At 40.3% G+C, this 18694-nt stretch overlaps 1 protein-coding gene across 1 annotated transcript in view; it reads right to left on the reverse strand.

The window, feature by feature from the left end:
- The window catches only part of ADAM28 (ADAM metallopeptidase domain 28), an 83099-nt gene extending 65000 nt beyond the window's left edge, over window positions 1-18099 (reverse strand). The window contains exons 1-3 of the mRNA XM_075557208.1: window positions 18051-18099; window positions 10741-10853; window positions 1450-1526 (exon numbers count right to left, since the gene is read on the reverse strand). Of these exons, the coding sequence (XP_075413323.1) occupies window positions 1450-1526; window positions 10741-10853; window positions 18051-18099 (239 nt within the window). The remainder of the gene's footprint in view (window positions 1-1449; window positions 1527-10740; window positions 10854-18050) is intronic.
- Window positions 18100-18694: the final 595 nt, after the last annotated feature.

The following is an 18694-nucleotide window of genomic DNA, read 5'->3' on the forward strand; positions in this document are numbered from 1 at the left end:
AATAAAGTAGAATAAAACCGCTGGTTTATATAGATTTTCATTCCTATATTAGACTCTGGATTAGAAACATTACGTGCATAATTTAACTTAATACAACAATCTTACAAGAAGTATTGTCCTCCCTATTTCTCAAGTGAGATTATATAATTTACGTGGCAAAGAATCACATTCACATCTGCATGAAGCCAAAGCCAATACTATTTCAATTCTACTACCAGACTTTTCCAAATTCTGAACAGTTGCAATTCTTTGTCTATTTGGGGAGAAAAATCTTGTGGCCCTTTAGGGAACAAACTAGGGATGCAAAGAATTTGGAAGCACGGGAAGAAGGAAAACCACTTTTGAAATATCGAAACAGCAGGATTGAAATCAGTAGGCGCTGTGTTGTGGAGTGACTGTGCCTCCCCTCTCAGACCATGTGCTATATCATCCCTTACTCCCAGCGCGTGTGCAACAGTGGGTTCATCTCGGGACCGCCCGCCGACCAAAAGGCTGGCAGCACACCCGCCAAGCTCCTTCACAAGAGAAAGATGAGGCTGCCTGCTCCCAGAAAGACGTCCATTTCAGAAACTACATGTGGGGTGACTGAGTGGCAGTGGGCTCCACGGCAGTGGGTATGCTGGTGCCTGAAATCTAGCTGGGAAAAAGATTGTCTTTACTATGTGAGTGAGGCTGGATGAGTGTACTGTATATCTGAAGCAGGTCACATTTGTCGCACAATCCATGCTCCTTCGGCAGAGGGCAGCAGGCAGAGATGGAGAGAGGCCAAGCTATAGGATGTCACTCAGGAGCAGAAGGTCAAAACAGACTGGGACCTGCTCCCAGAGTCCACCCAGAGAGAAAGCCTTCCTCTGGATTGGCCACCTTGACTTTGGAGCCACTCATTTGTGGTGTTTCTGTTACAGCTGCACTCAATAAGCCAAACAGACTGCATTGCACCAAGTGAGATTGAATAAATAAGAAGTCAGTGGGAAGCTGGATATTTAGTCAAGAGTGCCCGCACCACTAGTGGACAGGGAAGTCCACCTTTTGTTTTACCACACACTTGTCATTCGGTTCTAGTTCTTTTATTTAATTTATATATTTCTGTTATTTCCTACTTGCTTTTGATTTTAATATCTATTTTTTCAGCTTTGGAAAAATAAAATGCAAGATTGTAGGAAAATAATGAAAAATCAATGTGAAGCTCACTTATACCTTTGTGTCTGATGTTCTTTAGAACTGGATAAGTTGTGTATCTGTTTGCAACTAGTTTATTGTGTTAAATCATGTGTTTCCACTATTTCAAGAGAAACAAATATTCACTGAACCATGTGGGATAGTTGGGAGCAAAAGCTTATTTGCCACAATTTGGAAGAGCCATGCATCGTAACAGACCCTATTTATATACGCTCCACTTACTAACTTGCTGCTATGGAGAATTAAAAGCCCAAACCAAAAAAAACTCACTTGTTTTTTTTCAAATAAAGCACTGCAATTTTCCCATCAATTGTCATTTCATACTTCAATTCAGTTTCAAATTTTTCCTGGAAAAAATATACAAACATTTCTTGGTCACCATAGATGCACACCATCAGTAACAAGTAGTGTCTGCTTTTCTGAGCAAATACATGCATTGGCCAGGTGAAACGTAGAGTTTCTGCGTGGAGTTCCAGAGACATCTATTCGCACCTGCCACTGCCATTTCCATCTTGGGGTCTTCTCGGGACAAAGAGGAGGACAGATTAGAAGGCCAAAGACAGGAATATGCACCCTAATGTGGTGAGGAAGAACGTATAGTCCTGGTGTTGAGAAAAAGAAAATGCAAACTCAAATGAACCACTAATGTATAAAAGCAGAACTGCAATTTAAGTTTAGATTGCCTTGCACAAAGGAGATTTAAGTGTGATACTGATGTATTTTAAAGAAGATGCTATCATATACTGACCTCTGACTTTGATGCAAAATATAGAGTTATCAGAAATAGTTAACACTTGAGTCAAAAAGTCACCGAGGAAATTGTTATCAAACAAAATAAAAAATGCCAGACTCAATTGATCAAGAGTACCTTGCTATGAACTAACTTCTGTTTACTCTGATATTTTACATTTAAAATCAATCCTTCCTTTTCACCCCCCTCTCCTGGCCAAGACAGCACCTGAGTTTATCAAGAGACAATAATAGATCAGCAACATCAGGTCAGGGACATTGGACAGCAATTTGGCATATCCAAGGCCATTTATCATGGCCCTTAGTTCTTTTAAATTATCTGTTAGTGGGAGTGAGCACAGATGTAAAATATCCAAGTCTATAAATATTCCATATTGTGGACCCAGATGAAGAGAGGCTAGTGGTTTTAAGATGATTTTAATTAAATTAAGAACTGAGAAGAAACCAAGGAGTTAAAATCAAAGGCCATGGGTAATGATTACATTCACTCATTATTCAAATTAAGAAAGCGTACATTGAATTAAAGCTCTGAGAGAATATTACATGTAAGCTTCTACCTACAAGAGCATCTTAAAGATATTTCTTGTGCATTTGACTCTTTATTTTTCATGGGTTAGCATCTAAAGCATTATTTGGAGGTTGTTTTAGACAAGAATAATTTTTTTTAATTTGGAGCTTTAGAAGACACTGGTGTTGAGATTATGGAAAGGAAACAATAAGAACCAACCAAGCAAACAAGCATAGAGCCTCTAAGAAGATCTCTAAGAAGATAAGTTAAAGAAAGATTACTACAAGGGCTCCTGTTCATACGCGCACAGGTGTAGCCTTGGTGATGTAGCAGGCTACTCACTGAACTGCTTCAAACCCACCAGCCAGTTATTGGGGGGAAAGATGAGGCGGCATATTCTTGTACAGATTTAAGTATCAGAAACCCCAAAGGCCAATTCTCTCCTGAAGTCCCAATTGACTTCCTGGTGGTTAGTTTGAGTAATTCCAAAGCAAATATGTTTGTCTCTTTGATCACTGGATGGCTGTAGACAAGTTTTCTCAGTAATTAATTTGTCTTAGTTTAATTAGGATGTATTAACAAAAAGGAGGTGGATACTTTTTGTGCCATGAAAAAAAAAAAAGATTTTGAGTCAGAAGTAATCCAAATTTTAAAAAGAAAACTCAAATGATTCTCTTCTTGAATCTTTTGGTCTTTGCAACAGGTTTACAGGAACGCTGCAACACATAAAGTGATCGATTTAAAAAGACCTTTTTATTGTGAGTTAGGTGAAGCCTGACAGAGCAGATTATCAGTTTTATATTCAACAACTCATTAAACCTCCCAATATCGTACGCTGTTGCCATCATTTCTGACCACCTCTTTCCTGCGAAGAGTGTTTGCTCTTTCACCCAATACCATCTGTCTAACCTCTAGCCGTGCCACCTTCTTCCCTCTATTCCCGTCTCATTACTGGTAGCCATCTCAATCTGTTTCTTTTAAAGTGAAAACCTTTTCTTGATTTATTTTCCTAGTAATAGTGGTCTCATAGAGTATTTATCCTTTTGTGTTTGGTTAATTTCAAGCCCCATAATGTCCTCAAGCTGCATCCATGCCATGAGGAGTGTCACACATTCATTGTTATTTTTTAATATAGAGCAACCTTTTTTGATGGACACTACATTTTAAAGAATGTTGGAAAGAACTCAAAGATGAACCAAGAGAGGAAAGATTATCAATCTGGACAGATGAACAATCTGTAATGGAAATACAGACACTAGTGGAAGAAGACCACTATTGATAGCTACTGCAGTTTGGATCTCATAAGTCCAGCATTTTTAATTTTAAGTGAACATGTTGGTCTTAGCCAGAGTTCAGACAGACAGGTACTAAAAGTATTGCCCAAAGATTAGCAAACTCAAAAAAGCTGATCTTTTCATAATGGAGATTATTTTATGGAATTAAGCATAATTAGGAACAAGCCTAGGATTGAGGAGGCTTTTTCGATTCAGAAAGCAAAAGTACAATCAAAAGAGCAGCCTTTGAGCAGATCTGTTGGACCAGTTAAGTTCAAGGCAGAGATAGCAGCTCAAATGTGTATGGCAACTATATTTTAGATTTCAAAGAACTAATATGGGTAGATGTTATTGAAGGATACATGACAATCAAAGGAAAGCATTATGAAGTTTTGAGAAAATAAATAACTGCATTAATGAGTAAAAGTATAGGAAAGTTGAACCAATATATATTTCTCATTCTTCAAGGTAACAAGCAAAGTCTGCACTATGTTAATTTTGTTGGAAAACCTTACCTTATCCACACTTCAACCCTGATATTGCCCTTTCAAGCTTTTTTTGTTACTCTAACTCAAAGAACCCAGTTTGAGTCCCTGGAGGATGCCAGTACTGTATTGTGATATAGTGTAAAAAGAAGTGGAAAATTCTTCAAGGAAGGAATTGAGAGATGCAAATACTGCCTTCAGGACTGCATAGACCTAGGTGAAGGATATATTGAGAAACAAAAACGTCATATTTTAATATTTTTGTTTAATCAAGGTTTTATGATTTTGTAGCAGTTCCCTCATATGAATAAAGGTGTACTGGGTAACATGATGAAGATGTCCCTGAGGGAAAAGAGCCTGTTAGTAAGAGGCAGTTCCCATTTGATCGTGTCTGGTTTCTACTCTGACTCAGGAGAGCCCACAGGTACAGTCGCCATCTATGTTCTTAAAACTGCTCTGAATCACAGAGTAGCCAAGGCAAAGGGAAAAAGGATGAAAAGTGCTGAGCAGAACATTTCAAAGGGGTGTTCAAGAAGACAAAGTAAAATATTAATATAATATGTGTACATCCCTAGAGTTAGAAAACCAAAAGGAAGTACACACTCAGCATACCCCAAACTGCAAGAATTTTAAAAAGTCAATTTTTAAATTACGAAATTGAAAGATTCGATGGACAAAATATTGAAAGATGCATTGTGGTTATGGTGAATTTATACACGGATCAAGAGGCAGTTGTGTGAACAGAACAAGGCAATACTATGTGGCTTCAAACCAGGGGAAGGGTGCCTCAAGGTTATATCCTTTCACCATACTTGTTCAATTGGTATGCTGAGCCATTCATCCGAAAAGCTGGGGTATGTGAAGAATTCAGCTGCAGGTTTGGAAGAAGGCTAATTAACAATACATGATATACAGATGACAAAATCCTGCTTGCTGAAAGTGAGGAGGACTTGAAGCACTTGCTGATGAAGAGGGATCACAACTCAACGTAAGCATCAGAATCCTCACACTGGACCAATAGGTAACATCATGATAAATGGAGAAAATATTGAAGTTGTCAAGGATTTTGTTTTGCTTGGGTTCACAATCAATGCTCATGAAAGCAGCAGTCAAGAGATCAAGAGATGCATCACATTAAGTAAATCTGCTGCACAAGACCCCTTTAGAGTGTAGAAAATCAAGGATGCTATTTTGAAGATTAAGGTGTCCATGACATAAGTCATAGTTTTATTCAATTGCCTCATATTCAAGTGCAAGTCAGAAATGAGTAAGGACAACTAAAAGAAAATTGATGTGTATGACCTGTGATGCCAGCAAAGAATATTGAAAGTGTCAGATGGCTAAACGGACAAACAAATCTGTCCTAAAAGAAGTATGAGTGCTCCTTAGAGGCAAGGATGGGGGACTTTGCTAATGTATTTGGGATGTGCTGTCTGGAGAGACTAGTCCCTGTAGAAGGATATCAAGCTCCATAAAGTCGAGGGGCAGCATACAGGAGGAAGGCCCCCAATAAGATGGACCGACACAGTGACTGCAGCAAAGGGCTCAGGCATGGGAACAAGGGGGAGCATGGCCCAGGACTGTTGTTGTTCATATGGTTGCTATGAGTTACAACCAATGCAATATCCCCTAACAGCATGCTGGGAAAAGGGTGCTTTCAATGAATACATCATTTGTTTTGCAGCATTCTATCATGCAATTCCTGGTGTCATTTGTGTCACCAAGACCAGATTTTCCAACTACTGATCCTTCCTCTTTGTTTTCAACTTGCCCCTTCATCTGACAAATAATTATCAGTGAACATTGATTGGATACTTGGTCTGTTTAAAATTGGAGAAGTTGATTTATAGACATCTTAAATTTCCTTATCTATGATGGTGTCTGGGTGGGAACAAATCTATAATGTCAAGATGTTTCCCATAGGCATGTAGAACACCTAGATTTCCAGTGAGGTTCTTAATTCTGTCAATTCAATAGGTTTCCTTTCAGTTCATAACACTTGACATATCTCTAGCTCAGAAGCAAAAAAGCCCACATGAAAGAAGCACACCAGCCAGAGTGATCATGAGGTGCTAAAGGGACCAGGTATAAGGCATCATGCAAAAAAAAATAGATATATGTATGTATATGTATATATATATGTGTGTGTGTGTGTATACATATATACCATATTGAATGAAAGGGGAAGCGCAGAGTGGAGACCCAAGGCCCAAGTGTCGTCAACTGGAGATCCCCTCATCGAAGGGTTTAGGAGAGGAGAGGGGTCAGTCAGGGTGCGAGGTAGTACCGATGAAGAACACAGCTTTCCCCCACATCCTGGATGCTTCCTCCCCCCAACTACCATGATCTGAATTCTACCTTGCAGGGCTGGATAGGGCAGAGGTTGTACACTGGTACATATGGGGGCTGGAGGCACAGGGAATCCAGGGTGGATGATACCTTCAGGACCAAGGGTGTGAGGGGCGATGCTGGGAGAGTGGAGGGTGAGTGGGTTGGAAAGGGGGAACTGATTACAAGGATCCACGTGTGACCTCCTCCCTGGGAGATGGACGGCAGAGAAGGGGGGGAAGGGAGACTCCAGATAGGGCAAGATATGACAAAATAACAATGTATAAATTACCAAGGGCACATGAGGGAGGGGGGAGCGAGGAGGGAGGGGAAAAAAAGAGGACCTGATGCAAAGGGCTTAAGTGGAGAGCAAATGCTTTGAGAATGATTGGGGCAGGGAATGTACAGATGTGCTTTATACAATTGATGTATGTATATGTATGGATTGTGATAAGAGTTGTATGAGCCTCTAATAAAATGTTTAAAAAAATAAAAATAAAGGCAAGGATGGCAATAAATAAATAAATAAATAAAACTTGACATATTTAGAAGCCCAGTACAGAAAAGTTAACATATCTAGGTGCCCTGGTTGACCAACCAAAGGTTTGAAATAGTTGCCCATGCATTGAGGTGCCAGATATCCTCTAGTTTTAAGCTCTAATGAAGTAATAGAATCCAGATGATAAATTGTTTGATAAATAAGAATTATCTTTTGAAGGTAAATTTCCAACATAAGGGATCTTGATCAAGTAGTTGTTGAATAGATATCCTTACAAGTACAGGCTTGGAAATGTACTAGAATCATACTAATATAGTTCTTTATTTTTTCACTAAACTTATCTGTTCATCTATTCTACAAATGTTTATTAAATTCTCATTATAAGTCATGCATATAGATCACAATAATAAATAAGACATTCGAGGTTCAACCCTAGTATTTAACCCACTCCAAAAAAAATGGTTGGAAAGAATTTTTTTCTTTTTACTTAATCAAAGTGACCATGTGTGATGCAGTCCGAAAAAAATGTACCAAGTCATTCTTGGTCCAGATGACAGATAAAGCCAATGACTCATTTTACTGGTCCACCAGAGGGCATAGTTGTACAATAATAACTAGAAGGCACAGTTGGTTAATAACTGCTTTAAGAAAACATTAATCCAAGTGAGACCCAGGTAGTATCTATGGATAAACAGGTTCTCTTTATCCATTTGCAAGTGGTCAGTTGTGGTATGAATTCTGAATTTGTTCAAACAATTGCTAATCAAATCTCCACACCAGCCAGAACAATCACCTCAACACAGATTCAGAAAGATAACTGCTAAGAGTTTGCTTGTACAGTGTTTGTGCTGGTCAGAGGCAGTGCCTGGCACAAAGGAAACATTCTGTGCGAATCAAAGGGATGCTCCTGCTGCAAGGCAGATAAGAATGTCACTAGCTTCTAGAGTCTGTGCTGAAAGACAAGAATGAGATGGGAGAACTTAACGACTATCGGGGGGCAGGACTGTGAAAGCCATGGAGTAGCTTGAGAACCTTATATTTCTAGCTGGTAAGAGAGCTGGAATCATGCAGAAACGATCAAGGTTTAGTTCTAGTGTTTACAGATACCTAATTAAACTCATGCAGACAGGGTTGCCATATAAAATACAGGATATTCAGTTCTGGGAACTCCTATATTTCCTCCGTGGAGGCAGGAGATACTTCTCCCTCTCTGCTCGCTCCCTGAGAGATGCTCTGCTGACAGGACGCATGGCCGTCTGCTTTGGGAGCTGGAGAAGCTACATGGACCTACCCCGAAGCATCCAGACCTCTGGAGCCAGAAAAACCTTATAGAGTCTCCTGTCAGCACTGAGATGCTTAGAGGCTTCTGGATCCAAGGACTTTGCACCCACTGGCCTGTGATCGTCCTGCATTTGGCGTCATTGCCTGTGTTTCGTGAGGTTGAAGAAGGCTTTCTAGACTGGTGTCGGGCATATGAGCTAATATTGGACTCATGGACTTAATCTGAATGGGGCTGGGATACTTTCTCAATATTCAATTGCTCTTGTCCATAAATCTCTTTCTTATTCACATATGAGTCTTCCTGAATTTGTTTCTCTAGTCTACCCAGACTAACACACAAAGTATCTCCCTTTAAGAAATGTACTCATTCTGTTCAAACCCTTTCTCTGACTCTGGTCTGAATTTTGTCCCTTCCATGAAAACTTCCTTGTGAGCGGGACAAGAACCGAGGAGTGGGGACGCTTGCCAGTCTGAGCCTCCTGCTGGGAACAGTACTGTGGGCTATTTAAGGCAGCGTCATGACATCATGTGAACAGGAAGTTAGCGGCTGAATATTATTTCACTCTTAATATAGTTTACCTCAAAGCTGTCATGCGGTCATGGCTATGACATGCATCGCATCACCTTTGAGACAAAGAATAGAAAGTTCACATTTGCCGACATTTACACGGGGAGGATTGAGAAAGTGAAGACACAAGTCTTTAAATTCAGATCCTGTAGCCTGTCACTACAGCATAGGGAAAATTAATGCCCAGACACTCATTGAAACCAGTACTTACAAAGAATATCAATCCTGTTGACTGTATTAGAGCTTAAATACGGAGCGCCATGTAGGGTGGTGAAAGCATAATATTCATTTGCAGAGTCCCCAATAGATCGAGCAGTCATGGGAAGCTTTCTGATCATTAACAAAGAATATAGATATCGATAACCTGACCCTCAGGAAGAATGCTTTGGAGCACGAATTGCCTCCACCCCTCTCTGGCCAGCGCAGGGTGGGGCAGTCTTTCTGCTTAGGGGTTTGCCTAGGTGTGACCTTGATGGGGGGTCACCATAGTAGGGAAGGTACTGGGAGTCTCACAGTCATGAGTCATATCCTGTCAGTTTCACTCTGACTGCCTTGGTCAGAAATTCCCCAACCAGTCTCCTAAGCCGTTGTATCTAACAATAGCCGTGTCCCTGCCATGGTCGCTGCTTTTGTAGTCCCACCCGTGACTGTAATGTATTGGTCTGCCACCAGTCATGCTCCTGTGACAGTCTCCTTAGCCCACTCATGCCCTTTTAAAAACTTGCCATCTCAATGAAGCTTGGGCATCATTTGAACCTCACATTGGTGTCCTCCCTCCTCGGATGACGTGTCTCTGTGTTTATGTGGTTGTTTTCTCTTTTAAAGCGGAATAAATGATCGCTTTAAATTATATGTGAATTTAAATGGTATACTATAAATTTAAATTATATATATTTCAAATATATATAATTATATATATTTAAATTATATATGCGTTTTTGTATCCTAAAAGACAACCACATCATGTCAATCAAATACACCTATTCAATCATTACAGAAATCAGTACTGAGTACCTAGTATGAAGCCCTGGTGGGGCCGCGGGCTGAGCATCAGGGTGGTGACTACACAGTTGGCAAATCTTACTCACCACGGAAGAAAGACATGATTGTCTGTTTCCGTAGAGATTCATAGTCTCAGAAATCCAGGGTGAGATCGCTATGAGTTGAATTGAGTCAATGGGAGTTGGGTTAAAATTAGTAGGTAGTATGTATCACCAAATAGTCTACTGTAGTCCTTCATCCAAATTAATTATTCAAAAACACATTTATTTTTATAGTTGTGGGCAAATATCTTAATGACTATAAATTTTTCACAACTGACTTATCTCACGTTTCACCTGGATTTGAATTTTCTTCAAATTGTTAAATGAGAAAAGGGTATCTGGCATTTTTGAGAGACTGTCAGAAAGCATTTAAAGAAAGTTTTTTGAAAGAGAATTCAATGTTTAGAGTGCTCTTTTGTATTCAGAAGCTTTTATTTTTGTGTGTATGGGCAAAGAATTATTGTGGGAAATAAGATTTACTACACACTGCTGTCATAAAATTGTCTGCTTCATAAAAATAACCTACGATGCGTCCTATTAGGGTATACATACTTCTAATAATTTTTCATTGTTTTTCTTATTTAAGTGTATTTTCCTGATTCTTAGTGAGAGACTTCAGAGAGCAGGTAATTAGAAAGTGATTCTGGAATAAATCATCTTGTGTCCATCTCTAGGACCCTTTATTAATTAATAAGAGAGATAACAACCACAAACAGTAATTATTATTACTTACCTCTAAGCTTTTATCATTGAAAAGTCACACAGTCAATTTGATACAAAGATACATATTTCAAATCAAGATTCTCTGATACATTAAAGTTATACCTGTTTATCTGACTCCTTAATTTTTTCTGCCTCTCTTTTATGTAGTGGATGAAGTCTTCTGGGATAAACCACATCATAAGTATTTTCCCCTGGGAAGTCTTTTATAGCACCCACTGAAGAAAAAAGGGGAGAAAAAGAGAGAAGAAAACTTAGGTAGCAGTAAGGACATATGCCAATCAGTAAGGCACACTAAGGACATTCACTAGGAAGGACGCAGCTCATCCAGACTGGGAGTTTTGTCAGGGGGTTATTCAAATGCTGGCACCAGAAGAGATCAACAAAACCAGCCATCCTTTCTCTAAATGTTTGCTTTCACCGCTATCTTCAAATCTTCACCTGCTAAAGGTTTATCATGAGCCTCTGGTGGCACTGTGAGATAATCATGGGGCTTCTAACTGCAAGTTCAGTGCTGCTTACCCACCAGCAACTCTAGTGGAGAAAAAACGAGACTGTCTGCTCCCACAAAGATCCGCAGGCTTGGAAATTCTATTGAGGGCCTGTAAAAGCCAAACCTGACTCCATGGTAGTGGGTGTTAACGGTTTGCAAGTGGTTCTCTAGTTAGTGGAAATATTTAATTTTAATTTGTCCATTTTCCTGTTGCTTTCAAGCTCCTGCCTTGAGTTCCTTACCAAGGTAAAAGAAAGGACGGAGAAAATCAAGTGCTCATCTAAGCGAATGGTCAGTCTTGGAATCAATTGGGCTGAAACTTCAGTGTTAAAAGAATGAAAGAACAAGTGTGCGTGGCTTCTGATTCTAATACAGTGTCCTTGGAGTTGTGGATTGTAACGTTTTACCCTAGAGTCAGAAAGAGGGCACGGGAAGAAAGGGCTTCTGTCTGAAGTCCATCGACTGAGCTGGCACTATCAGTACAGATAACCTTTGCATTTGCATTGATCAAAGTGGACATTAGGCACAAGGTCCAGCAGACAATTGGAACACCATCACTGGCCTAGAAGGAACTTTTCTGAGCCTGAAGTCATACTGAAAAAGAACTAGAAGGCTCTTTTACCTGACCTTTTATCTGAATCATGAATTCTCATTTCAGCCTTGTTCTAGGTCACAGTGGTTCCCAACCTTCCTCATGCCGTGACCCTTTCATCCAGTTCCTCATGTTGTGGTGACCTCCCAACCATAAGTTTATTTTCATTGCTACTTCAAAACTGTAATTTTGCTACTGTTATAAATTGGGCAACCCCTGTGAAAGGGTAGTTCAGTCCCCAAAGGGGTCACGACCCACTGGTTGAAAACCACTGTTCTAGGCATTATTTTGGAATGAGATTCAAATTTAATTTAAGTAAGAATTCAAAGTGAACACCAGATTTTCTGTTTTCTTTCTTTTTTTGTTCAAATGATCTAGCCCCTGCTTTTGGCAGGGGAGGCGATTACTATTGTCTGCTGAAGGTGGATGCATGAAAAATGCAGAATGCAAACTTGAGTAGAAGCCAGAAAGTCAAATGTGGGTCTAACACAACATTATACTAGTATGGTGATGCTAGGTTTCTTTGGGAGCTCTGATGGCATAGTGGTTATGAGTTGAACCCCAAGATCAGCAGTTCAAAACCACCAGTCACTCCGTAGGAGAAAGATAAGGCTTTCTACTGCCACAAATAGTCTCAGGCACCTACAGGGGCAGTTCTACTCTGCTCTATAGGTCTGACGTGAGTAGAAATCAACTCAGTGGTGGTAAGTTTGTTGTTGTTTTTCTGTTATTATCTCACTGATGACTAGGAAAGTCTCCAAATGCAATCATGGGTCATTAAAACACTCAAATTGCATGATAATATACATTTAGGAGATTGTGTTTGATTTATTTTAATAAACATAGCGGAAGTGTTCAAAAGATAATTAGACAGTGACCTTTGAAGACTCTACAGTTATGCTAATGATGTCCCAGAAAACAAAATATTTATTTTTAGCAGCTTTGTTGAGTTATTAAAGCACAAAATTTCCACAGTTCCTAGTCATGCCACATGAATAATAGACCGGGTGCATACACTGGCTACTAACTCTCTGGGTTTAAAGAAACAAAAAGAAGAAAGGAGATGATTAAGTCAAGAAGTAGCTTTTTTCCAGTGGCTTGATATTCACCCTAGAGAAATACTTCAAAAACATTAAAAATCATAGGCCACATGCTACCAAGCCACCAAACTAAATGCCACTGCCATCAAATTGATTCTGATTCCTAGTGACCCTACCGCACCGCAGAACTGCTCTGCGGGGTTTCCCAGGCTGAAAATCTGTTTCCAAGCAGACTGCCTCGTCTTTTTCCCTCAGAGTGGCTGGTGGGTTAGAACCGCTGACCTTTTTGTTAGCCGTCTAACACTTAGCCCACTTCACCACCAGAACGCCTTTGTTCCAAATACTAGAATGCTCTGCCTCTTTGTTTGCTTTGGGATGAATGTTTACAAAGAAGGGAAAGTTTAAATAATCTATCTTGGTCAATTTAGAATTGTCGCCGTCGTGTAAATGGTGGACACGTTGGTTCATTACCAAAAGGTAGGAGGTTCAAACCTACCAAATGGTACCTTGGAAGAGAACCCGGTTGTGTTAATTCTAAAGAAGTCAGCCATTGAACATCCTGTGGAGCACAGTTTTATTTTAACATACATGGCTGGGCAGAGGGGCGGGGCATGTTCAGAATCCACCCAATGGCAGCTGGTTTGGGCCAAGCAAATTCAAGTTATCTACAATTATGAAAATAAGTACTATCTTATAACCCCTTTGAAGGGTCCCAGTCAGCTCAACATTTGAAGTTGAGTCCATTGTATGAAATGCATCTGATGAGGGGAGAGCGTGGAGGAAAATTTCATTGCCTTACGTGCCACTTGGCCTTGAGTGGGAACCAGTTCCACTGCCGCTAACAAGTGCACATGCCCTGCGAAGAACTAGACCCAGCGCTTCCGCGGTTACTCGCTTCTTGCTGTCAGAGTGGCGATCACTGGCCATCTCTTATTGCTCTTTGACTTATTTTTTATAAAAGCAGTCATAACTCAGTTATTTTTTAAAACTCATGAAAAGTTTAAAAGACTAATAAGACATCGAGTTGATTATTTTCCCATTGAGTTAGAATTGTCAATATCATCTTATTTATTTCCAACCAAATTTTAAAAATCTCTTGCCAGAAATTCATGGATGACATTGACACAATCCATGCAGCCTCCTCTGACTCCACAGCACACACCAAGCACGCCATAAGGCACCAACATGCCTATCTGGACTAATGTAATCAGTACAATTCATCCTCTTCATTTGAAGTCAATGAACTCATGTCTCTAGCAATGCTGCTGCTAGAGCAACTCCTGAAAAACATGCCTTTTTGAAACCACTTTTGGACTCGTGATTTCATTCCATAATACACACTAAGATACTGACAAGAGATAGTAGTTCAAGTTGCCTACAGGTCACTAAACAATAACTGCCCAACTGATTCCTTCATAAAAGCTGAAAGTGACGGGCGCGTATACTCTACACTCAGACGTGGGGGAGGAAACAGATCAATCTAAGGGACACACGTTTTCTCTAATAGCCACTGTGTGCACTCTCCATGGTCTGAGTGCATATTTGAAGCCCCAGGTTTCATGAAATCAGAAAGCACCAACTCTCTGGTAAGTGTATCATTAAAGTATTCAAACCTAGTTGAGAAATTTATTTCCAGCTAATTGTTCAATAGCTGAGTACTTCCCAATGGTAACAGTAATAAAAACAAACATAGATTTTGAAAAGTTTCATCAAATCCACAATCTCCTCAATTTGAAGTGAACACATTTTCACCTCTTTTCAAACTCTTACAACACTTTACATTTTCTAAATGAAAAAGATACACTTCCCTGGACCTGTTTCTTTGGAAACCAAGAAGTCCCCTGAAAGAATGAGAGCTGAGAGAGATCTAACAAATTACAGCGCTAAATATTGTTTGGCGAATTCAACCTTATGTTTGAGGGTAGTTTAACCTCTTCCCAGATGAATAACATCAGGTTAATTATGTTGAAGGCTGTGGAACAAGCAGAACAAACTGCCATCCAGGGATTACACAGATCCAAGATGTAACACAATATGCTTCTACTAATTCATTTTAACACTTGCTTTCTCTCCCTACCAAGCACTCCCACAGAACTCCTGTGTTGCTTTAGTTATTGCTTGCAAAACTGGATCAAAGGGAAAGAAAGGAAACAAAGCTGTCTTTTTGGTTTGGGTTAGATAATTATTTTGACCGGAGCCCTGGTGGCGTAGTGGTTCCGAGTTGGGCTACGATTTGCATGGCTGGAATCTTGAAACCACCAGAAGCTCCCAGGAACCCCCCCCCCGCCTGGGCTTTCCAGTGCTGTAAACAGCGACAGTCTCAAAATTCACCAGGGAGTGCTGGGAGCCAGCGTTGACTGCAGGGCAGTGGGGGAGAGTTTTGGAAAAGGCAAAGGTCATTACCAAGACATTTATCTAGGGCAGGGGTGTCAAACTGGTGGCCCGCAGGCCGCATGCGGCCCCCGAGGTAATTTTTTGTGGCCCTTGATGCTCTGAAATAAAATGAAAATAGACAAAAATTGTTATGAAGAAAATAGTGCTTAGGGGAGCTTGAGGCAATACCGTCTACACAATTCCCTCGGTAACCCTTTCACTACTGAAGAAGAGTCTACACGTGGCCCGGTGCCTTTCCTGGGTCCCGTGGACGTGTATACACCCGCTGACTCAGTTCCGGTGACGATTGGAAGCTAGATGTCTGCCACTCTCAGTGTCACGTCATGTAAACAGATCCCACTAAGGCGAAGGTTCAAAAGAGCACTCTGGGTTGTGCTGTTAGGAATCATACCTAGCGGCAGCGCTAGCTAACATTCTTAGAAGGAAGCCATTACGATTGTGCATTATGTTTGTCAGCTGACCAAAATATTGTGTTTCTCATTAGTTACTTTGTTATATTTTCTGGTCACAACGGAAGAGGTAAGTGAAAGCAAGTCGGAGGAAAGCGCTGGCAAGTTTCAGGTAAAAAAAGAATAATTTTAGTTTTATAAATAGATGAAATAAAATAAAGGTTTAAATAAAATCAATTATATAGTTTTTAAATTTTCCTATCCACATTCCTGAATCCTCACTTCAAAGTATAAATTTAACAAAAATTTGTGAATGTGATGTGGCCCGTGCGAATCTTGCCTGTTGCACCAACTGGCCCGTGTTTTAATTGAATTTGACGCCCATGATCTAGATAACTGATTTGGGTTTCTTCTGTTTTTAAATGTGTTTGCACACACTTTTGAGTTTGGGACATTGGCACATAATACTGTCATTTTAATTTTTGTTTGAATCTGTTGAAAATCATTTAAGGCCCTTTCTTAGCAAATTTGATGGTGTGATTGTATACTCCAAATCAGTTTATACAATAGCATCGACTTAAGTGTTCAGATTCTCTAAAATGCCAAGAAAATTATATTTTAATTTTAAATTGCATGCATCGAAACTAAGCACAATCACTGAAGAAGAAAACCTCCCCTAATTAAGTCTATTCTTAAAGCTGTAAAGTTAACTTGCATTTATTCTTTGGAATCTTTCAGCAGGCCACCTTAGGAAGGTGAGAGAGAGTTGTCAATCTGATATGAAATGATTTGGAAAGCACTGTGTCCCCCTGAATATTTCTCTGTAATCTCATGAAGACCTTTCTCTTTTTGTCAGTCCACTAACTCCCCTACATCTTCTTACTATTTACATGTTTTCTAAAACAGAAGTTTTTTTTGCTTAATGTTCCGTGTGATAAAATCTCCTGGGTCACTCTTCCCAGGGGATTGTGAGGCTCATTACAAACAGCTAGTCTTCCCTTACCTCTTTTTTTTATTTCATTTCAAGTACAGGAAAGTCAGATAATGGGAACAGAAAAAAAGAGGGAGAAACAGAAAATGGGTGTGCATTTAATATTCGGGCAGGAAAATAAGTCCAGTGTTTCAGTGTCTAGGAGGCCACCTTTGAAAATGCAAACAGCAATGGTCAGGCAACAGGCAGTTTGCTGTCTGCCTCATCCTGCTCACCGAGCTCCCTCAGAAATTCCAGGGACTCGGTGGGTGGCAGCCTTCTTGTACAGGATCTGAGAACCATCTGGTGACTGTACAGTCCATGAAGGCCAGACTCAACTGAGGAGCGTTCATTTTCACTGAAGAAACTGCAACATGGGTGGACACCAGCATTAGCCCCAGCTTACTCTACATGCTCTGGACCAAGAGAGTGCCCAAGACAATGTTACATTTCCACTAAAACAGGGGTCCCTCAGAGTCCTTACTCGAGGATAGATGAAAACATTTCCATTAAACTTGATTCCAAAGTATATTAAACAAAAATATTCCCAACACTGGAAAACTAATTAGAAACTGGAGGGAGGGAATGGTCCTGTTCAGGGGAGAGAATAAACAAGTATATGTGGCAGAAGAACCTTCTTCTCCACCTTTACCCACATACTCCAAGGTCCTGCAACATTTTGAAGCCCCAAGAAAAGGCTGACTGGGAAGGATTCCCAATCTGTGCAGCAAATGTGCTGACATAAATAAAGTAGGGACACAAGAATAAGCAAAGGAAATGTGTTACCCAATCTATTTAACCAAGAGCTAATTTGAGAATTTCCCAGAAATGAAGACACATGCTAAGACGACTTATTATTAGGAAATAGTAGTCCTGTGCTCTTGAATGCCTAAAAATTCAGTGTAACCTGCAAAATGGAAGCGCATTGACAACTTAACCTTCACATCAACGTAATCTTTGCTTAAGTAGTATCACAGCAAATGGACAGCTATGTGTTTGCCGTCAGTTATGTTAACTGTGACCAGGAGAGGAAGCATAAAATGTTCACATGTGCCCTGAGAAGTCCAAACAACCGGTCAAACGAGACCAAACAACGAGAGCAAAGATTTCCAGAGGGACTTTTGTCCGACCTATAGCTCGTCCAACGGACCGCATCTTTACTGCCCAGTGAGTGAGGAGGTGGGTCATCACTAAACCTACTGACTCAAAGGAGACAATTGCTGTTTGGATTATGCTATGTGCATGCGTCCCTTTTATTTGTCTCTATTAGTTGAATGGATATCTAGGACCTAGTGAAAGATGTCCTTTTGTCTCTTTTGTACATCAAACCCTTCTATCTGTCGCAATTTCCAAAGCCACAGACGGAAAACAACCCCATCTGACTTGTGAAATGGCTTTCAAAAAGTTCAATCAGTGTAGCCCTGCACGTCAAACATCATCAACAGAGTGAGGCTACCAGGGAGAAGATGAAAAGCAAGCAGCTCACGCTTCTCTTGCTCCAGGGAAACAGGGAAACGGAAGGGAGTTCAGCACCCACCTGGGACTGCAGAGAAAAGGAAAGTGGTCATCAGAAGTCCCTGCAGCATGCTGGTGGCGACAGGACTCCAGTGTGTTTCCTACTTGGCTAAACAAACCCTGCTGCTAGGGCTCTCCCAGCCTCTTCTCATGCGAGGCAGCAGGAAACGCCTGGGCTCCTTCGTGTTTCTGCTTTAAGGAAGTGTTTATTAAAGGTGTTGCACAACCTTGAAGCTGTGGTCCTGCAGCAATGGTTCATAGCAGGCGGAAGTGCTGATAGCCTTGTGGTTCGGAGATCACTTTACCTGAAGTATCATATCCTTCTCCCTGCCCTCTCTCCTTCCCACACAGAAACGGTGCATGTCCAATAATTTATTACAGGTTGACCAGTTGCAACCAGGTGACTAGTTTGATGTATCCTGAGAAATGTGTCAGGCACTCAGTAGAGATTAACCAGGTAATAAATGTATACTTATATACATACCTTTAAATGCATATATTTATTTTACGTGTGTGTGCTTCTTTGGACAATACTGGCAAAAAGTGACTGAGAACACTATTTTCCCCTCACACACTCATGTATAAGTGGTTCAGTGAAGCAATTTCTAATTTCTAATCTAATCCAATTAAGATATAACATTCTCTTTCCAAATGATCTTGTGTTCT

This window comes from Tenrec ecaudatus, chromosome 8 (assembly GCF_050624435.1).
Source record: "Tenrec ecaudatus isolate mTenEca1 chromosome 8, mTenEca1.hap1, whole genome shotgun sequence".
In the NCBI taxonomy this organism is placed as follows: domain Eukaryota; kingdom Metazoa; phylum Chordata; class Mammalia; order Afrosoricida; family Tenrecidae; genus Tenrec; species Tenrec ecaudatus.